This window comes from Coenobita brevimanus, chromosome 73 (assembly GCF_032717465.1).
Source record: "Coenobita brevimanus isolate Jiangsu-jjx chromosome 73, ASM3271746v2, whole genome shotgun sequence".
Classification (NCBI taxonomy): domain Eukaryota; kingdom Metazoa; phylum Arthropoda; class Malacostraca; order Decapoda; family Coenobitidae; genus Coenobita; species Coenobita brevimanus.
In genome coordinates this window covers 10,939,869-10,962,483 of record NC_137026.1, presented here as the reverse complement: position 1 = coordinate 10,962,483, position 22,615 = coordinate 10,939,869, and the positions used below count along the sequence as shown (strand labels likewise).

Sequence of the window (22,615 nt, the reverse complement as noted above, 5' to 3'; positions counted from 1 at the left end):
CTGGCGAAGGGAGGAGCGGCAATCGGCCGTCTCCTGAGGGACGCTGTCTGGAGCTATCTGAGCAGCTCCACCCCTAGTTGATCTGGCAGTTCCACTCCCCGAAGGTAGTGTCCTTTTCCTGTCAGGGTGATGGTGCGGCGGCTGGGTGTTATAGGGGCACGTGGCATCCCGTGGTTTGCCTGCGGCTACTCCGTGGAGTCCGGGTGGGGGTGTCTGTGTGTTTCAGGGGGCACTATGCTGTACACCCCGCATCTCGTTTTCGGGGGCACTATGCTGTACGTTACGCATTTTAATATATATATATATGTGTATATATATATATATATATATATATATATATATATATATATATATATATAATATATATATATATATATATATATATATATATATATATATATATATATATATAATATATATATATATAATATATATATTATATATAATATATATATTATATATAATATATATATATATATATATATATATATATATATATATATATATATATATATATATATATATATATATATCCCATTGGATTCCAGGGGTGCTGAGAGCGGCATGGCACTGGGTGGGTACTAAGCGTACCGCCTTCTGCCTGTCGGCTCATAGTTGCGAAGCTCATAGGTCCCTACCCGGGGTTCCCTACTTTATAAAGACTTGAAAAATCCCAGTTCTGTCCAATATTCTGGACAGTGGGCTCCAATGGGTTAAATATATATATATATATATATATATATATATATATATATATATATATATATATATATATATATATATATATATATTGTTACATAGCCTATGATTTCATCATCCTTTGTGTAATTTTAACGCTCAGTATGCTGCATGTTTGATCACGAGCGTGTTCTGCCTCAGTCCCCCCCTTCTACCGTTATAGTAGAGTAAGTCGTTCTCTCTGTTGCTTAGAGCAGGATTATCAGCTCTTTGTCCCCATGGCTTCATTTGCGCGTCCTGCTTACAAGTTGTATCAGGCTCTGCTGGCCCCTATATAATGAGCTCAGTCTCTGCATCATGGCCACTTAGATCTGCTCCTCATTTTGTTCACATCTCTGTCCTCCCCTGTACAGATATTATTATTGTGAGTGCTCAAGAAATCTCCAACCATCTAGCAGCTGTGTGTAATTTGAGTATAACTGTTGTTGTATTTTTTCTTGTACTGTATAGCATAAGGTTAATTTGTAGGCCTAGTGAAGTTTTTGTAATTCATGTAGGGATCTTTATGTCCATCAGTTTTAATATTATTTTGTATCTGTAAGTATTTATCTTGCATTCACTGAGTATTATCTGGTATCTCATTTTATCAGGGCTGGCTTAGATAAATTTACTCTTGCTAATTTCGTGTTAATAGAGGCTATTGCAGTTAACCATATATTTAACCTGTTTATTTGCCATTACATTATCCTTATGAGTTCTGAATGTTTTGTTGTTAGTTTAAGCATTAAACTTTAACTTGTAATTTTACCTAACTCTTTTGTTTTGAACCTGGAACTTTACGGGACAGTAGTGACTCTTCGTATTCTCACTTAAAGTGTACATTATCTTTCTCTGTTCCGTAACATAAATTTGGCTACCTCATATCAGGATATTCAGGATATTATCATAAGGATATTGTTTGATATTTTGTGACTGTGATATATTCATGATGTCTACTATTACTACACTTGATGAAGCCAAAGATTTTTTGTCAAATGTGCAAACAGTGTATGATATAGAAAACAGAACAAAGAATGAACTTAAGCTTGTTGCTCAACAATTGGGAATTGCAGTTCACTCTCATCATTCTAAAGATCAAATTGTTGGCATGATTAATAAAAGCTTGTTTAATGTAACTCCTCCAAATGAGCAAACGCAGATTGAATTAGCTAAGTTACAGCTAGCCCTGCAGGAGGCTCGTGTGAAGGAAGCTGAATTTCAAGCACGTGCTAAGGAGGCTGATGTTAAGGAGGCAAATGCTCGTATTGAAGAGGCACAGGTACAGGCTCAGGCACAAATTGAACTTGCCAGGATTCAGGCAGACCATGAGTATCGCATGAAACAAGGTGGAACTGGATCATCTAGCTCTGATGATTTTGATGTGGCTAAAAATGTTAAACTTGTCCCTCCTTTTAATGAATCTGATTTAACAAAGTATTTTCAGTTGTTTGAGAGGGTAGCTACAGGTTTTAATTGGCCTAAGGAGTATTAGCCAGTACTCCTTCAAACTGTTCTCACCGGTAAAGCTCAAGTAACTTATGCATCTTTGCCTCAGGATCAGTCTGATAATTATGATGTAGTTAAGAGCTTGATTCTTAAGGCCTATGAGCTTGTTCCTGAAGCCTATAGAGTAAAATTTAGGACAACTTATAAGCAAGATAAGCAATCCCATGTTGAGTATGCAAAAATCAAAGAAGATCTGTTAGAGCAGTGGTTAAATTCTAAGAATGTGGATTCTGATTTTGACAAATTTAAGCAGATGATTTTGCTGAAGGACTTCAAAAGGTGTATTAGTAAAGATGTAAGCCTATATCTTGATGAGAAAAGAATAGATAATTTGTCTGATGCTGCAGTTTTAGCTGATGAGTACGTTCTCACTCACAAGAGATATTCTAGAGAAAAAGGGAAAGCTGAGAGTAAGTACGTTGCCTCTACTCAGAGTACAGGTAACAGGAAAGAGAATAAGGATGATGTTTCTCAGGAAGTAAATACCAGCTTCACCTCTAGATTTCAGAAAAGTAAATGTACTTATTGTAGTAAGCTTGGTCATACTACGGAGAGATGTTTCAGGAGACAGCGTGATGTGAACAAAAAGGAGTCTTTAAATATTCAGTCAATTGGTCTAGTGTCCACTCTTGAGAGTTCCCAGAATTCTTTAACTGAGTTAACTGAACCTGCTTTGAGGGATAACTTAAATTCTCATGATGGAGCTCCTCTTTTGAGCAGTAATGTGGGTGACACTCTCAAGAGTTCATGTGCTAATTTCCTGTCTGATGGTTTTGTCAGTCCTCTGGACAGTAATGACAGGAAATCAGTTCAAATATATCGTGATACAGGTGCTTGCCAATCCCTTATGCTGACCAGTGTTCTAGGCTCTAATTTTAATTCCTCTGATGAAACTGTAATCTTACAAGGTGTAGGGAATAATTACTTCTCTGTTCCTCTGTGCAGAGTGAATTTAGAGTCTGGTTTTGTTAATGGTTCCGTTATGGTTGGGTTGGTTGAGACACTCCCAATGTCAGGTGTAACTTTCTTACTTGGAAATGATATTGGTGGAAGTCAAGTGTGTCCAGCTCCTCAGTTGTCTAGTGAGCCAGTGGCTGTGTCCCAGGATTGTGATGTCCCTGATGTGTTCCCTGCATGTGCTGTCACTAGGGCTAAGTCTAAAGTTACTGGTGATTTAGAGGATAATGATGATGATGATGTTATCCTAGCTGACACTTTTCTTGCTAATTTGGACCACTCACCAGATGAGGCAGTACCCCGTAGTGTTGATAATTTGTCTCGTCAAGAGTTGGTTGAGTTGCAGGTTCCTGACCCTGAGTTGAAAGGTCTAGCTAACTCTGCTTACAGTGAAGAAGAGTCAGCCAGTGCTTCTACTTGTTATTATGTAAAGTCAGGAGTACTTATGAGGAAGTGGAGACCCCCAACAGCATCAGCCGACTGTGAATGGGAGGTTGTACATCAAGTTGTCATCCCTCGTGTTTGTAGGCAGGATATCATTAGAGTGGCTCATGATTCCAGTTTGGCAGGACACCTTGGAGTGAGGAAGACTGTGGAACGCATTTTGAAACACTTCTACTGGCCAGGTATCTTCAGGGATGTTTCCTGGTATTGTAAGTCTTGTCACACCTGTCAAGTTGTGGGGAAGTGTAATCAGACCGAAAAGGTTGCACTTCTAGTTCCCATTCCTCCTTTTGAGGCGCCTTTCACCCGTGTGTTGGTGGATATTGTGGGCCCTCTTCCTAAGACTTCTTCAGGATTTTCTTATGTGTTGACCATGATTGATATGGCTACTCGTTATCCTGAAGCCATTCCACTTAGAAATATCTCAGCAAAGAACGTGGTTAAGGAAATGCTGGGGTTCTTCACAAAGTTTGGTCTGCCCAAGGAGGTACAGTCAGACCGAGGAAGTAATTTCATGTCAAATGTTTTCAAGCAGTCTCTGAAAGAGTTGGGCATCACCCAGATCACGTCTTCAGCTTACCATCCCCAGACCCAAGGAGCGTTGCAGAGATATCATCAAACACTCAAATCGATGCTCAAGAAATACTGTTTGGAACATCAGAAAGACTGGGATAAAGGTCTTCCATTCGTTGTGTTTGCTGGAAGAGAATCTCCAAATGAATCACTGGGCTTCTCACCTTTTGAACTACTGTTTGGCCATGAAGTAAGAGGACCCCTTAAGTTACTCAAGGAATGCTGGCTGTCGGAGGAAGATGACGTCAACCTGCTGGAGTATGTGATGAAGTTCAAAGAACGGCTGTCCACTGCTTTACAACTGGCGAGAGAGAATTTAGGAGCTGCTCAGGAGAAGATGAAGACTTGGTATGATAAGAAGTCCAGGTTACGCCACTTTCAGCCAGGAGATCAGGTTTTGATTCTGCTACCAGTTCATGGGCAACCTCTTCAAGCCAAGTTTAGTGGTCCTTATTTCGTGGAGAAGAAACTCAGTGATGTCAACTATGTCATCGCCACACCAGATCGTAGAAAGAGCAAGCAACTATGTCACATCAACATGCTAAAGTTATATCACAGGCGGGACGAAAATAATCCAGTCTGCACTGTAGCTGTTCCACCCGAGTCTACAAGTGAAGTTCTCCCATGCAGCATGAGCCTGAGTGATAGTTTGGGGAAGAATCCTGATATCATGAATGATCTCCAGACTAAGCTTTCTCATCTACCTCCTAAGGAAAGGCAGGAGTTTTCGGCATTACTGCAGGAGTACCCGCAAGTGTTCCGTGCTACTCCAGGAAGAACCACTGTGTTGATGCATGATGTCGATGTTGGAGACGCAAAGCCAATTAAATTGCCTCCTTACCGTGTGAACCTAGTGAAAGTTCCTCTCATCCAGAAGGAGCTTGGCTACCTGTTGGACCACAAGATGATTGAGCCCTGTCAGAGCGAGTGGAGTTCTCCTGTCACTCTGGTCCCTAAGCCAGGTGGGTCACAGCGGCTTTGCATTGACTACAGACGTGTTAATCAGATAACTAAAACAGACACTTACCCTCTCCCTCGTGTAGAAGATTGCATAGACAAGATCGGAAAGGCTAGGTACATAAGTAAGTTTGATTTGTTAAAGGGATACTGGCAAGTACCTATGACTGAACGTGCTAGGGAGATCTCATGTTTTGTAACACTAGGAAAGGCTTTTGCATGTTCAGTAATGCCGTATGGTATGAAGAATGCACCAGCCACATTTCAGAAGCTCATGAATGTTGTAACAGAGGGTTTGGCAGGGTGTGTTGTTTATATTGATGATGTATTAATCTTCAGTGACAACTGGAAAGATCACCTATGCCATGTCAGTAAATTTCTTGACCGTTTAGTTCATGCTAATCTTGTACCTAATTTATCAAAGTGTGAGTTTGGTCAAGCTAAAGTTCAGTACCTTGGGTATGTAATTGGTGATGGACATGTTGCACCACCAGGAGCTAAGGTTCAGGTTATAAGTGATCTTCCCAGTCCTAAAAGTAGGAAAGAGCTACAAAGATTTTTGGGAATGGTAGGTTATTACAGGAGATTTGTTCTTAACTTTTCTATTCTTGTATCACCACTTACAGACCTACTGAAAAAGGGAGTTAAATTTGTCTGGACCGATAACTGTGAATCCTCTTTCAACAAACTTAAAGCTATTCTATTAAGTCAGCCAGTGCTCGCTACTCCAAATTTTGCTAAGCCTTTTAAGATGGCTGTTGATGCAAGTGATACAGGAGCTGGGGCTGTTTTGCTGCAAGAGGATGATCAGGGTATTGAACATCCTGTATCTTATTACAGTAAGAAGTTCACTCCACCTCAAAAGAACTACTCCACTATTGAGAAAGAGCTTTTGGCCTTGATTTTGGGTTTACAGCAGTTTTCATTTTATTTGTGTTCTGGTTTTGACCCCATAGTCATTTATACCGATCACAACCCACTGAAATTCCTTAGTAAGTTTAAAGATAAAAATCAGAGATTGACAAGATGGAGTCTACTTCTTCAGGAGTATTCATTAGACATACAACATGTCAAGGGGAAAGAAAATGTTATTGCAGATTGCTTATCTAGACTTTAGACAGATTGTTTTAGAGTAATAAGAAATTTCCTTTGTAAATTTCTTTTTTCTTTGTGGGGAGGTGTTACATAGCCTATGATTTCATCATCCTTTGTGTAATTTTAACGCTCAGTATGCTGCATGTTTGATCACGAGCGTGTTCTGCCTCAGTTCCCCCCTTCTACCGTTATAGTAGAGTAAGTCGTTCTCTCTGTTGCTTAGAGCAGGATTATCAGCTCTTTGTCCCCATGGCTTCATTTGCGCGTCCTGCTTACAAGTTGTATCAGGCTCTGCTGGCCCCTATATAATGAGCTCAGTCTCTGCATCATGGCCACTTAGATCTGCTCCTCATTTTGTTCACATCTCTGTCCTCCCCTGTACAGATATTATTATTGTGAGTGCTCAAGAAATCTTCAACCATCTAGCAGCTGTGTGTAATTTGAGTATAACTGTTGTTGTATTTTTTCTTGTACTGTATAGCATAAGGTTAATTTGTAGGCCTAGTGAAGTTTTTGTAATTCATGTAGGGATCTTTATGTCCATCAGTTTTAATATTATTTTGTATCTGTAAGTATTTATCTTGCATTCACTGAGTATTATCTGGTATCTCATTTTATCAGGGCTGACTTAGATAAATTTACTCTTGCTAATTTCGTGTTAACAGAGGCTATTGCAGTTAACCATATATTTAACCTGTTTATTTGCCATTACATTATCCTTATGAGTTCTGAATGTTTTGTTGTTAGTTTAAGCATTAAACTTTAACTTGTAATTTTACCTAACTCTTTTGTTTTGAACCTGGAACTTTACGGAACAGTAGTGACTCTTCGTATTCTCACTTAAAGTGTACATTATCTTTCTCTGTTCCGTAACAATATATATATATATATATATATATAATCATTATGACCTGCTTTTGCCTTAAATAAATCCATTGTTATAATCTTACATGTTTAATGAAAGTCTTAGGCGTTTAAAAACTATTATTATAGCAAAGATACTAACCAGACTGTGCAGAGGACAGGGAGTCAGCATTGGACCCGTCCCCCTCATATGCATATGCCCTGAGGTCGTCCTTGGCTTGTAAGGGATCTGGCCACGTTTTTTTTCTCTTCACGTCAGTAACACCCGGAGCCGCTATGATACTGGCCACCTGGGTCACTTTTTCACTCAATCCAATCTGCATATTTTTCCCTGACAACAATAAGAGTAGTAGGGTTAGTGGTTTATCGCAGGTATAAATCTAATGATCAAAATGGGGAGATGGTTTTGAAGATTACGCTACATAACAAGCTCGAGTTAAATGGACCCGTACTAGATCTGTACCTTGCTCCTGGCTGGAACTGGCTTGAGGAAGTTTAAGTCTGTCTAGTAAGGCATGGTTGTGCTCATCTCCCTGTAGTATGATGCCGCCCTCCTGCCCCGCCCCCTCCTGCATCTCCCTGGAATCGTTTCTATGTCCTCTGGTAAACCGCTGCTGTCGGAGCCTCAGCGAAATCACCACACCTGCCACCACTGGCGATAATGTATACAGAATTCATGTCACAGGACAGACTGTGATGATGTCACTGTAAGGAGTGACAGTGTTATGAACCAAAGATGTGAGACAGAGGTAAAACACTCAACAGGGTTCAATGAAAATGTAACAAAGATCCTTTTAACATATTCGTACCTCAGTGAAATTTTTTGTAGACATTTTGCACAATTTAACTGAATTTTGCCATATTACTTTTCATCTATTTTTTTTTTTAATCCCTCATTCCCATAATCTATGGTACCTCTATGTTTCCATCAATATTTCATCACTGAAAGTGTTTCTGGCTCTGAAAAAGATGCTGGACTCGAATGTCCAATATATCTTACCGGTAGTGCAAGCAGCTGTACGACTGGATTTGTAGGAAAGTGTCTGTGACAAATATTCACTATGATGTAAATAAATAACTTTTTTCTGCTCTCCTAGTTAACATGTAGCAGTTTTTTTCTAATGCACTGTATTCACATTGGCTATCCGTAAGGTTTACCAAAACAAACTTAAATTACCCGGTAATTCTCCTTACTGGTAGTCAAAATATATCAGTTATGAAGCATGTATAGCTTGCTAAACCGTACGGTATCTTACCAAGCATAAGAACTGATAACGTGATTGCAGCAATGGCGAGTGGTGCAGTGAGTGGGTGTGGTGCAGTTGTGATGTGTGTCCACTGGCAGTGAGTCCCCGTGTGGGTGGGGCTGCACACACACTGGTAGCCGGGGTGCAGGTTGTTGCAGGTCCCGCCGTGCAGACATGGCTGCCACAGGCACTCGTTCACGTCACGGCAACTGTTGCCCACCACATGACGTCCAGGACCACAGCTGCACCAGGAGAGCAAAATAACACTAGGTCATTCATGGACGTGCCTAATTCCCCTTGAAATAAAGCTTATCATACTGTCTGATAATAATATAGCAATCAAACTGGATTAATAAGAGAGAACAAAAATCTCACAATACCGTTGTCTATACAGCAGTAATGAACTAAGACTGTCTATAAGACAGCAAATTATACTAGAGAAAAAGCATGAAACAAATGAAATCAATCTGTAAAGTACCTGCAGGTGGCAATGCCCCAGGTGGAGATGCATGTGAGAGGTGGGTGGCAGGTGGTGTTAAGACAGGCATCGGGGGCAGAGCAGCCAGACTCCAGACCCTGCCGGCTGGTCACCTGGCCCCACCTGCTACTGTTCATGATGGGGGGCAGCGGCATCGCGTGCCCACACACACGCACGTCATCAACACAAAATATTGAACCTAGTGAGAATTACATACAGTATCATAATGTAGGAGCCATTATATTATGGCGATATATTATCAATATACTCATACAAAATTCAGTGAGTGGAAGTTTTAATCATTCTACTCAGCTGAAGAAATATTAATGATTCTTTGCTTCTGTCACTTGATAGGTTCATCAGTGATTGCCTTAGTGAAGAATGTTTTTAACCCCTTCATCAAGGTGGGTCTCTCCTAAGCTGAAAAGAAAAAAATCCTTAACCTAATTCGGATTAGGATAAAAAATATATTTCGACTCAGGTAAATATTATCATTCAGCTGAAGGAAATCTTTACTTTCCAAAGCCATGCATAAAACATTATCTGACTGGTGAGGTTAACGAAGTGCTTGTTTAAAAAAAAACTTGTAGATTTTTTTTTTATAAACTAATTATAGTTCACTGGTAGCTTTCATTATTTGTGCAAATAAACTTACAATATAAGTACATTTATCTATCTGTCTATATTTAAAGATATACAGATACAGGTTGAGACAGTAAGATATACAGATAAAAGATAGATTAGATTTAAACTTTTTCACGCTCGAAGGAATCAATGGTAAGTGTGGTTATTTAATGTAGCTAATATCAATGCAGACCTAACAGCAATGCAGTCTGCATACTGTTGGAATGCACTCACCTCGTGACTGCCTGATGCAGTATATCATAAATGGGAAGTGGTGATGAAAAAAGTGATGTGACTACCTGCAGACTATCATGTTTTTTCCTGTCTTCTTCACTTGAAACTTCACATAATTCCTTCCTTTTTGCAGCTAACCATCTGGACTCTTGATTCAATTCAAAACTGGTATTGCGATTCAGTTATTCAAATAAAATGACTCTCCTACTTTTGTACACCATGATAACCTGGCGCTATGGTTGGGGAGTGGGAACTCACTGTTTGAATTCACCACGATCCACCATCACTCTAAATTCCTCGGGCTAGGCAGAAATAACTTAAGGGTAATATTACTGCTCCCTAATACTCTGAAGAAGAGTGAAACTAAAATCACAGGAGCAGTTCCTTAAACCCTTCAGCCTAAGCACGTAATTTTCATGACATTCTTGCTACTGTCACACGAATTTAACAAGCTAAAGAGAGTCTTTACAAAATGGAGAGGTTACATAATCCTACATTGACTCTTGCAATATGAAAGGTCTCCCCTGAGCTGAACAGAATCAACTTGAGGTAGGAAGAAAGAATAAACAAGACGTCATTAAAGTGAAACAGTTGAATTCAAAACTGTCTAAGCACAGCCCTTCATACCTAACACTGTTTCACAATGGAACCCACTTTGGAGCCACTTTTTGTCCATGACAATTCGTACCACTGTGCCTTCACCCATACTGTGGTCTTTCCTTTCACCTGCTCATCAACTCCCCAAATACTGTTCCCTTCTTCCTAGCCTTTGTTCCTGACTTTAATCTGTTGTTAAGTCAACAACCAAATAATTAAGCACTTCTCCGGCTCCAAATATTCCATATTCAGTTTACTTTCATATCGCTGTGCTGTCTCAATACAACATTTCACCACCTTGCCATTTTGTCACACTTAATCTCAGTTTCCTCCTCATATGAACTCTTTGATAAGCAGTTACTAACTGCTAAACTTTACTTTGAGTGTGTATTCAATTTTGTATCATCTGCACACTTCCAAGTCTGTCTGCAACCCCTGAACTTTCCTCTCCTCTCACCTCAAAACTTTTATATCTATCCTCCTCATCATTCCAGTAACAAACAAAATGAACAGCCAGGGAGACATCACACACATCCGATGCACCCTATTTTATCCCAAGACCTCCACGCGTCTCTTTTTTCATTTACATGAATGCCCTGTTCCTTTGGTGAAAACTCTTCAATGCTTTTAGGTATTTCCTGCCTACCCCTAACGTGTGAAACACTTGCTGTAAAGCATCTCTATCATGTTTGTCAAACACCTTCCCAGGTTCGTTGGAGTGACAGACTGATTCCACCACCTTTTTTATATATCTTTCATGCGTTTCTCAAGGCAAACTGATCCATACACTGGTTGCCACACTTAAAAACTCCCTGTTCCCTCCTAATATGGCATTGAGTATGATGCACTGAACTTCCCATCACCTATCTTCCACACACCTTAACTGGTATGCTCAACAGCGACAGACTGATTCCACCCTTTTTTATATATCTTCCTAATACTTGAGCAATATTTTTTTGTTTCACATGCTTTTATACACTGGTACAATACATTCACTCTGCCTGTCTTCGGGTATCTTACTTCAGTCCAAGCATATAACCTATTTAAAGGTCTAATCAACCACTTTGCAACATTAACCCCTCTCCCCTCCCAACTCTTTGTAGACACTCGTCACTGTGCTGCTTTACCAGACATATTCTGTAATGCTTCTCTACATCTTGCTTTTCTACCCTATCACACCCACTGATCTCCTCCCCATTTTAATCTGCACAAGCAAGTTTTCCATCCATGCTATGTGGAAATTTACATTCAAAGTCTTTAAATACTCACACCATCCCTTTTTCTCAATAAGAGTCTATTGCTGCTTTTCCATTTGTCTTCCTTACTGCTCTACTCATTATATCATTCCCCTTCTTTCCAAAACAAATACATATGGCAGGTTGCAAGCACAGATATAGTCTTACGAGTTTTACATTTCATCCCATTGGCTTTTTTATTCTCTTGCTTACTTTTCAAGGTGAAGCAAGTAGATGAGAAGGTGCGCGTGCCACACTGCTTTTTTTTTCTTTTATCTCCCGCCTTCAGCAAGGCAATAGAGTTTTTGTTAGCGTGTGTCTGTGTGCATGTGCATCTGCTGCAAAAGAATCTCGAAAAGTTGTGGACGAATTTTCACCAAACATTCAGGAAACTGCAACTAGGTGGAGGTCCAGAAGTCTATTACTTCTTGTGAGGATTTGATCAAAGACGATCGAATGACAGCAATCATACAATCTTTTCACTTTTTGACTGAATTCCGTGCCGTTCTGTGAAATTTCTTCACATTTAACATGTAGGTAGTCTGTATTTTTAGCAAACAACATATTTTGGTGGATGATTAACATTCGACCCCCGAAAGCTTTTGTCTCGTTTTTAAAAGTAGTGTTATTGAAATTTAAAAAAAAAAAAAAAATTGGTACTTTCCACTATGGATGTATTGTGGATATAATCATGTTTTCAGTGGCAGTCAAGACTCGATGTACAGAATGACGCTGGACATGGCTTTTCCAGTTTCTTTCGCAACACAGGAACATGAAATTCCTACGATTGTGGATTCTTGAACAAAGAATTTCTTTGAACGGAGTGAGTGTAATATTTTCTGGTTAGTAAATGATCTATTATGGAAATATGAAAATGATGTAACCACTCTCACAAAGTGTCACCTTAGAGTGAACTAAAATGGAGAAAATATTACATGATATAATACTACTGCCCTTCGATGTATCACAGTTTCAGAGTTATTCACTAAAAACATATTCAAAGGAAACAGTACTTACTGTCCTCATCTTCATCAGTTTTGCCAACAAAGTCTGTTCCCAACAGCTCAGAACTCCCCTTTCCCAGCATCACACCATCATCAATGTCCACATGCAGGGCCAGCGGGGGGTGACGGGGTGGACCTCCCAAGTGCGCCTCCTCCCCTGGGGCAGCCAGAACAGCGAGTGACTCATTGCGGTGCCATCCATCCTCATCGTCGACGGCCACCACCAAACTGTGGCCATGACGTTCACCTTTGAGCGTGTGCCACTCTCCATCACCCAGTGGCTGACCCTCAACACAGGCAGTGACTTCTGTCCACCCTGTCCCCGACACCCGCAAACATGCCACTCCCTCCTGCAGCTGGGGAGAGCCGTGAATGATATAATGAATACTAAAGGCATAAAGTATCTAACTGAATAGCATGGCAACAACTGTGCACCTAAGCAAAATTTACATCAGCAAAACGACTTACATAAAGTGTAAAAGCAGCATCTTTCTGGTGTGCAGCCAGGCTGAGCAAAATTATATTCTTTGGTCCTCTAGTCCTAAAACGCATCTGCACTATCACCACCTGCGGCGCTGGCGTGAAGGTCAGTGCCAGCTTGATGTAGGAAGAGTAACTGAAAGTTGCGGGGAGGGTGGGTGTGTCACATCCTGACCCAGTCCACCCTGGGTCACACTCACACTGCGGCTGGTTTAGGCCACCCACACATTGTCCGCGGTGTCCACAGCCACCCTCACATGCCTTTTCCTGGGGTTGGCAACCTCTCAAGCCACCCCTACTGTAGGCTGGTTCACCCAGATCCACCAGCTGCAACAAAGCTGAGAGACAGTAATGGTTGCTGTGCCTGGGACATGGTAAAGCTGACATACGTATACTAACCAATGCCTCACCTGACCATTGATGCGCAAATGTGATATGCATCCAGCAAGTTGCCTTGATGTCGGCGCCTCCCTCCACCCATGGTCGGCAGAACTGGGTGGTGTATGAGCCAAGCCACCCACTTGCAACAGCCATGGTGCCAGGCCTTTTGGACTACTCCAGGATGCCCTTGCTGCACAATGGCCATCATCCACAGAAGTGTTATGGTGCCCACGGCCACATAGGTCCACTACCATTGCCACACCCTGTATTTAATCATTATTTTCTTCCTAACCTACCTCACATGATATTAATCATCGCTCACATTCACCATTTGAGCATTAGATACTTCCCTTATAATTAGAATATGGTCATTACTATTGCAATCTGCAAACCCTGGGGCTCTTGATTTCATAATTTCATTCACAAAAAACATACTATCATATATATATATATATATATATATATATATATATATATATATATAAAATACATTGGCTTCATCAACTATTCAAGAATAAAGTACAGTGACGAACCTCTGTGCTTAACCTGAGGTGCAGGGCGTGCCAGTCGCCATCATTAATTGCTGTAGGGACCTCTAGGTGTATGACCCCAGCAACACCTTCTACCAGCAGCTGTGGGCGGCCGTGCCACAGCTGGAGGGCCAGCATGGGCGTGGGCGGGTGATTGGGGTGGCGTGGCATGGGCGCCATGGGCCCTGAGTAGAGCACCAGGGCGTGGGGGCGGCGGGTGAGGACACGGAGGGAGATGGTCAGGGGAAGGCAGGGGGGCAGTGGTCGCACCCAGGCCCAGTTCTTCCCAGAGAACGTACGGCTCAGGATCTTGCACTGGGGCCCCCACGACCCGCCGGGACACACACACCTGACAACCAGATGATTCATTAAACCATTCACTGTCTTTCCAGCAAATAGTCAGCAAAAAAAATTCTCAGGTATCCAAAAAAGCGTGTCAAGGACAAAAATTAGTGGTCATAGTGTATATAACCTCACTTTCAAGCCCACATAAAGCCTCACCTGTCCCTTAAATGAAGCCTCCCCTACATCCTCGCCCAAATAATGCGATGAGGGTATAAGAATTTTGCGATATACTCCTTTCTGTGTGTGTGTGTGTGTGTGTGTGTGTGTGTGTGTGTGTGTGTGCATAAATTACGGAAGGGATATTTTTGTCTCTTGCTGAGTAAAGAAAAAATTGGGGCTTTAAAGCACTCTACACTGTATTTCTTACCTCTACACTGGTACTATATTTGTTGCCCTATCCATCACATTTTCGTGTGTTGGACTCTGGCCTCGGAAAATATAGTGCATTACCTGAGGCCCAGCAGTGCTCCGCCATGCCATACACCATCACAAGTCACTGTGTGACACACCGGATCTCTGCGATTCATTCTGCTGACTGTACTTTGGTAATCCTGTTACTGTTACTGTGTTTTATTAACCCATATTGATAGTGCTTTTCCTAATGTATTAAAATCTCTTATAGGGGATTAGCATATAAATGACATAATTCATAATGCAATGGTTCGTCTTGTTATCGACTGTACATTTATGTAAAGAAAATACACACACACACACACACACACACACACACACACACACACACACACACACACACACACACACACACACACACACACACACACACACACACACACACACACACACACACACACACACACACACACACACACACACACACACACACACACACACACACACACACACACACACACACACACACACACACACACACACACACACACTACACACACACACACACACACACACACACACACACACACACACACACACACACACACACACACACACACACACACACACACACACACACACACACACACACACACACACACACACACACACACACACACACACACACACACACACACACACACACACACACACACACACACACACACACACACACACACACACACACACACACACACACACACACACACACACACACACACACACACACACACACACACACACACACACACACACACACACACACACACACACACACACACACACACACACACACACACACACACACACACACACACACACACACACACACACACACACACACACACACACACACACACACACACACACACACACACACACACACACACACACACACACACACACACACACACACACACACACACACACACACACACACACACACACACACACACACACACACACACACACACACACACACACACACACACACACACACACACACACACACACACACACACACACACACACACACACACACACACACACACACACACACACACACACACACTTGAAGCCATACTTCCCGGTCACTGAAATGAAGAGCATTGCCAAAGTTTGCTTCACTTTACTTTTCCCTAGACCACAACCATACCTGCCATTTAAAAATGTCTATGGACCTCTTACCTGCCCTCTGGGAGACAGCGACCACTGTTGTGGCAGGAAGTTGGTGTGCAGGTCTGGTGGTCACGGTGGCTGCAGTCCTGTGCACGAGTGAGGCGTGGTGTTACCAGAGCCGTGGAGTTCGTGTCCACAACCTGCACACCACACATGATGACTTTCTGCTTACTATCTATACTGATTATCAAAATCTGGTTAACATTTACTGCTGTGCTATCCAAGGCACATAATTACTATATGCATTATGTCAACACCATGACTCTACATTACCGCAGTTGCCCCAGTTACTATCATGTTTGATGCTGTCTGCTTATTTTTGCTATAGGGTGTCGGGAAGAGTATGTGGAGATTGTCAGGAGTGAAAGAACTGATCTTGTTGGTGAGTCTCTTGAGTGTGGGGAAGAGTTTTGTTGCTTGGGAGACATGCTGTGTACTGAAGGTGGGGCTGGAGCTAGCTCTGTGGCTCGAGTGAAGAGTGGCTGGAAGAAGTTCGGGGACCTTTGACCTCTCCTGACACTGGGAGGGCTCTCTCTCCATGCTAAAGGATATTTGTATGCAGCATGTGTTAGGAGTGTGATGTTGTACGGTACTGAGGCCTGGGCAGTGAAAAACGATATCCGTAGGCTCAAACGTACAGAAATGACAATGATTTGGTGGATATGTAGTGCATCCATGAATGCAAGGCCTGGGGGGGCTAGGTTTAAGACTGCAGAATTGAGAGGAAGGAGGAGACTGGAGTGTATTGGTGTTGTGATAAGGAGGGGTAGATTGAGATGGTTTGGGCATGTGGAGAGGATGGGAGTTAGACAATTGGGTGCAGAAAGTGAGAAGTGCAAACGTCAGGGTTAGGGTTGCGAGAGGCAGACCAAAAAAGGCCTGAGACGGGGTCATAGAGTGTGACTTCAGGGATACAGGACTGAACAGGGACGTTGCCAGAGGTCAAGCAGTATGGAAAGCTGCCATGAGGTGACTAAGGTTGATGCATGCAAGCATGTTGGAGCCATTATAAACGAAAAAAAACGACGAGGGTTCATACATTCCCAAAGTAACTGATACATTTATACCAAACATTTGAGAAAAAATAATCATTTGCATACAGCTTGAGCTGAGTTTCGTAAAACAAGAATGAACCATACTCGTTAAGATCTCACATAAGCTACAACAATGTTCATGTTGTATTACCTCCAGTATGCACAGTCTTCCTGTTACAGCTTTTACTCCCTCTCTACCACACAAATTACTATACAGAACTAGCTATGAGATCTCAGAATTTTTACCATACTGTGAAAACTTAAAAAAATATATATCAAAAAATAATAATAACGCTCTATGTAAAAGAAAATAACAGTGATTGTTATTAGTAAAGATTTAAAAGCAATGAGGCCTACTTCATACACTTCCATTAGGAGACATACTACCATTATCAAAAGACAGAGGAAGAACTTAATAAACCATGAAGACTGCAGTTTGCGAAGCTTTTCTTATTGTTCGAATTTAGTTATTAGTTTAGGCATTCTCAGACTTCTTCTTACCACGTTCCTCCTGAGTTATTAGATCACTGATCTGTACCTCCATTAATGAGGCACTGGATAAAAATTAATGCTCCAGTAACAGTAGTCCATAACAGAAGGGTACTGTAACACACTTTTTTCTTGTAAAACTACTGCAACAGTAATTACTTTGTCGAGCAAAGAAGTTTCAATATATTGCTGCAGTTTTGTGTCAGTGTTCACAGTAATGGAATGATAGAAAAACAATATACCATCTAAGTAAAAACGATATTATATGCTTCAAGGAAACAAGTTTTTCAGTTCTCAGTAATCATTTCATGACTTCCATTAGCAAAAATAGTATAATCTCTATGGATTATTCACCTGCCTCCAAAGTACCCCCTGGGAACCCTCTTAGGTAATCCAGGGGTTTCACACAACCCAATTTGAGAACCCCTGGATTGGATTAACAAATCCACACACAGACAATGATGTAGAAGAGCAATTTCCAGAAAGGAGGTGTCAGACTTCTTCACAAGACAAGTGTAATCAAGGAGCCCTTTATGTATTACACGTGAAATAATGGGGCCGCACACAAATGGAGTGATTAAAAAAAAAAAAACATGAGTCATGTAATACCAGACACAAAGAAACCATGACTCAACCTGAAGAGGCAGTGAGGTGGAGGGACTGGAAGCTGCTTGGGGGTCTAGCGGGCTGTCGTGGATTTTCTTACTATAGTCGGGGTTCAACCCAACTGTTGTTGCTTCCATCACCACTGTCAAGTTAGTAGCTGCCCCTAGCTAAGAAAATAAAGGCAGTATCAAAATGATGGGTATCTATATAAGACCTTGGTGTAATACAGTGTTGCAGACACACCCTGGCTGGTTATGTGCAGTCCTCATTAAGATAATACATTTAAATTACTAAGCTGTATTTCTTATCAAGGTCACTACGATGAAATGACTAACAGAGATACGCACTCCTCTGCAAATATGAAAATATGCTATACAAAAGTATGTGAGTTCACAGACCTGTTTGGCATGCAGTGCCAGAAGTCCCCGCAGCTTGACAGGGTCCATGTAGCCAGCGTCTGACACCTTGACACTCAGCCACACGGCAGTTACAGGGGTTGCCACTGAGAGTAGGGCAGGATGGCCCTCCACACTCAACACCTCCACGGTGCGAGCAGCGCCACCCACTACCCGCCGCACTCCCTCCACAACCCTCCCCAGCCCGCTCCTTCCATCCTGGAAAAAAAAAAATGACCATTTTTATATAGCATTCTTTCGTCATTTAACTTCATAGTATATGCATTACTTTTATGTCACAAAAGCAATTCACTATGCCCACAATGCAGTGCAGCCAGCAATACCGCAACACAATCATTTCATGCACCACACTATCACAACATAAACATTTCGACATAACCTCAACAAATGACCTCTAGGAGCAACTCTTGTTGGTTTTCTGGGGTGCACTGGGTTCACGTCCAGTCGAGCCTCAGGTTGTAGCAACAACGATTTCACATGCTTGGGAATCATAACCGTCAATCATCACCATCATCATCATCTAATCCTGTGTTACCCCAAAGGAGCGTAGGATCCCAGGGCTAGGCAAGTTGGTCCTGACATTTAAGATGTGAGTAACCAGCCTCACACATCCCTGAGTGGCATAACGTGAACCCCAACCAACCCTTGTATATAAACCTACGAGGGATCAATCCGGTTGGAGCGCCTTAATAAAACATCACTGAGTTTATCTGCCTCAGATCTGGATGCAAGTGTTAAAGACTGTGTGTGTGTGTGTGTGTGTGTGTGTGTGTGTGTGTGTGTGTGTGCGCTCTGCATCCTGCTCTACAACCTGGTATGCATAAGCAAGGTGCAAAAGTGCAGTGAAGTATGAAAGAACACTGACTAATTATTCATGTCTGAAGACAGATACTCGTAAATGACTGTGCTGGTCAACAACACAAGAGTTGACAAGATGGGAGTGTCGAGGATTGTATTATCAAGGATAATTGTTAGTGCATAAGGTGAAAATGAGTTCCTCAAAACATTAGAAAACAGATAACTGAGAAACATATCAGTGGTAGGTGCAACGGAAAACATTAGTGCAGGGGGAACTAATGACTGTGAATGAGAAAAAAGTAGTGACAGACATGTGTGGCGGGAGTAGTGTTTTATTATGAGTGCTATAACTAGGCGTGGTGATTCAAAGATAGGATACGTAGTACAAAACGGCGGGGTTGTGGCTGGGTTGTATTTATACTGATAGTTATGAAGATACTTTGGTTTCCAGACAGAGGAAGTGGATAGATCTAACACTACAAAACCACTTGACCTTACCTTGGAAACTCTAAAATTCTGACATATCCGTGGAAACTGATACTGCTCAGACAATCTGAAGGTTACTTAATGATGTGGGACTGACTTCATTACCCGAGAGCTGCTTTCGGGATTCCTGACTGTTACTTGTAAGACAAACTAGGTTAGTATCTGGATGTAACATAAAGATGTACAACTCTGAAGAAATTGTGTTACTAATGAAACATTACTGTGCGTTGGGAATGTGATGATCTCCTGTGATGGCCTCGGATATGGTGTTACCTGAGGAATCCAGTCTACCCCGGATAAGAGTTCCAGATCCGGGGTGGGGTGGGGGGGCAGGGAGGTGCTCTCTAAAGGATCTACCTGGGAGGTTGACACCTGAGGGATCCAGTCCCCCAGGGGTGTGTAGTCTTACTTGAAGGGGCCATCCCCTGCGGTGGTTTGAGGGTGTTACCTGAGGAGCCCAACCCCGGGTGAGGGCCTCAGGCGTGGTGGGGGTGAGGGTGAGGGGGGCAGCATGGGCCAGGGCGTCGGGGGACAGCACCCGCACCACCACCGTCACGTTAGCACCCACGTCTTTCTGGCCCCACAGTCGGTCACTCACTGCCAGACGCAGCTCGTACCTGCACATACACACAGGTACTGCAGCTTGTACCTACACATACACACAAGCAGCTGCAACTCATATCTGCACTTACACACATCTCAGATGCAGCTTATATCAACATGTACCCACTCACCTACACTGCATATATGCTGGTCTGCAGTGTCAGACAGGTTCGTCTTAGAAGCTACACCTACAGGTCAACCACAACTTGAAGTGACACATACACTCAGATCTCATGTGTGCACGTATGTATGCTGCAAATACAGCTGTTATTCCGACTGGTGTTTTCTACCACCTGACCATTAATAATACTAAACTTGATACACTTCCCATTCCAACATCTCACTGACGAAAACTGAAACAAATGAGAGATACTGCTTGCCATGCTCCATATAATTAGTATATAAGTGCAAATATAGAAAGTTTCATAGATATGGTTGTGTGTGTGTGTGTGTGTGTGTGTGTGTGTGTGTGTGTGTGTGTGTGTGTGTGTGTGTGTGTGTGTGTGTGTGTGTGTGTGTGTGTGTGTGTGTGTGTGTGTGTGTGTGTGTGTGTGTGTGTTTGTGTGTGTGTGTGTGTGTGTGTGTGTGTGTGTGTGTGTGTGTGTGTGTGTGTGTGTGTGTGTGTGTGTGTGTGTGTGTGTGTGTGTGTGTGTGTGTGTGTGTGTGTGTGTGTGTGTGTGTGTGTGTGTGTGTGTGTGTGTGTGTGTGTGTGTGTGTGTGTGTGTGTGTGTGTGTGTGTGTGTGTGTGTGTGTGTGTGTGTGTGTGTGTGTGTGTGTGTGTGTGTGTGTGTGTGTGTGTGTGTGTGTGTGTGTGTGTGTGTGTGTGTGTGTGTGTGTAGTCTTAGAAATTCCTTACTACTGGAGCATTTACCAACAAAGCTTTGGAGTGAAAATTGTTAGAGATACTAGTTTTCTCTATGGAAGACATTACATTGCAGCTGTGATGGACTGCCTCTCACACACCATGGATGCATACATGTAGGGACGACTACCGAACACAACGACTCTGAGAATCATCATGCATCTTTAATGGCCTAATGAGACCTATGTGAATCTAGGTCAATGAAAAAAAAAGTCAGTGTGCGTTGTAACTCACCTTCCCTCCCTGACCTGGCTGGAGGCCAGGAGGTTGCCAGTGTGAGTGTTGAGGGAGAAGAGCGGGTGTGGGGAGCCAACCCAGCTGAAAGTCTTGTCGTTTAGGTCCCAGTCGTCTGGATCCTTCACAAACACTCGCCCCAGAGGGGCTTCTGCCGCACCACCCTGACATTAAAATTGAGGTTGATTTGCTTACTGTGTGTTGGAGGTGCCGTCCAAGTTTCTGTGTGTCTGTCCTAGATTAAGGACATTTAACATATCATTGACAAATCATTGCATATATATAAAAAGTAAACCTTCTGTTTATTTTTTTATAGTTTGAATGTTCTCTTTAACTAAAGCAATCCTCTCTCTTTCAACCATCTGTGTACACTATTAATCAATTCCTTTGGTACCACTATGTATGTTCCCTCCCTCACTTGCTCGCTTTATCATCTCCTGCATAACCTCCCTTATCTTTCTCCTATTGCCTTTTGTCACTCACTGTCACTAAACCCACATAATCTAGCATTCAGTCTTTAGTCACCTTTATAGTTTCTCGCTCTCCCATATAATTCATTCCCTGTACAATCAAATTCGCAATCCAGAGATAATTCTTCCTCCAGCCCTTGGCTATCATGTTAAAGTCAGACCCTTTTTGATGTTCACTTTGCTTCTTCGACCAATAATATTCTTGGGATGTTCCTAGTCCAATGCTAGAGCTAACCAAAATGCTTAATTCATAGGCTGTTGTTGGATTCTGAGGAAGATGATACCCAAGTGCTATTGGTCAAGAATGTACGCATATTGAGGTACAGATCTGGATTCACTCAATATTCCTGTGACTAAGTTCCGTGTCAAGAGTATCAACCATGACCATATCTGAGCTAAATCACCACAGTCCATTCTAAATGTAGTACATATCTGAGCTAATCGCCACAGACCATTCTAAATGTAGTGGAATAATCTACTTTTACTGAAAGTTCACCAGGTAGTAATTAAAAGAGTACAGTTCCCGAAATAGGAAAACACCTCCATCTTTAACCAGTGAGACAACATCCTAAGTTCTTCTAAATGAACATCATTTTTATAAATCTTTCACGATGTGCAATGTACACTCTGTCCTATACTTTTATTTGTGCCTGCGGACTCATATCACTTAAAAATTATTGTCACAAGCTGAGGTAAAATTATTTAGGCCATTTTTCTTGGGTCACAGGCAGACATCTTGCAATTTATCACGTATTTAAT

The 22,615-nt window shown here is 42.1% G+C and overlaps 1 protein-coding gene across 1 annotated transcript in view; it reads right to left on the bottom strand.

The window, feature by feature from the left end:
• Window positions 1-22,615, bottom strand: part of LOC145407475 (putative neural-cadherin 2) — a 152,452-nt gene that overhangs the window by 28,666 nt on the left and 101,171 nt on the right. The window contains exons 13-25 of the mRNA XM_080278404.1: window positions 21,387-21,550; window positions 20,136-20,304; window positions 18,382-18,601; window positions 18,017-18,150; window positions 15,868-15,998; window positions 13,927-14,272; window positions 13,423-13,656; window positions 13,001-13,339; window positions 12,546-12,888; window positions 8,839-9,037; window positions 8,370-8,602; window positions 7,577-7,765; window positions 7,256-7,444 (exon numbers count right to left, since the gene is read on the bottom strand). Of these exons, the coding sequence (XP_080134530.1) occupies window positions 7,256-7,444; window positions 7,577-7,765; window positions 8,370-8,602; window positions 8,839-9,037; window positions 12,546-12,888; window positions 13,001-13,339; window positions 13,423-13,656; window positions 13,927-14,272; window positions 15,868-15,998; window positions 18,017-18,150; window positions 18,382-18,601; window positions 20,136-20,304; window positions 21,387-21,550 (2,890 nt within the window). The remainder of the gene's footprint in view (window positions 1-7,255; window positions 7,445-7,576; window positions 7,766-8,369; window positions 8,603-8,838; window positions 9,038-12,545; window positions 12,889-13,000; window positions 13,340-13,422; window positions 13,657-13,926; window positions 14,273-15,867; window positions 15,999-18,016; window positions 18,151-18,381; window positions 18,602-20,135; window positions 20,305-21,386; window positions 21,551-22,615) is intronic.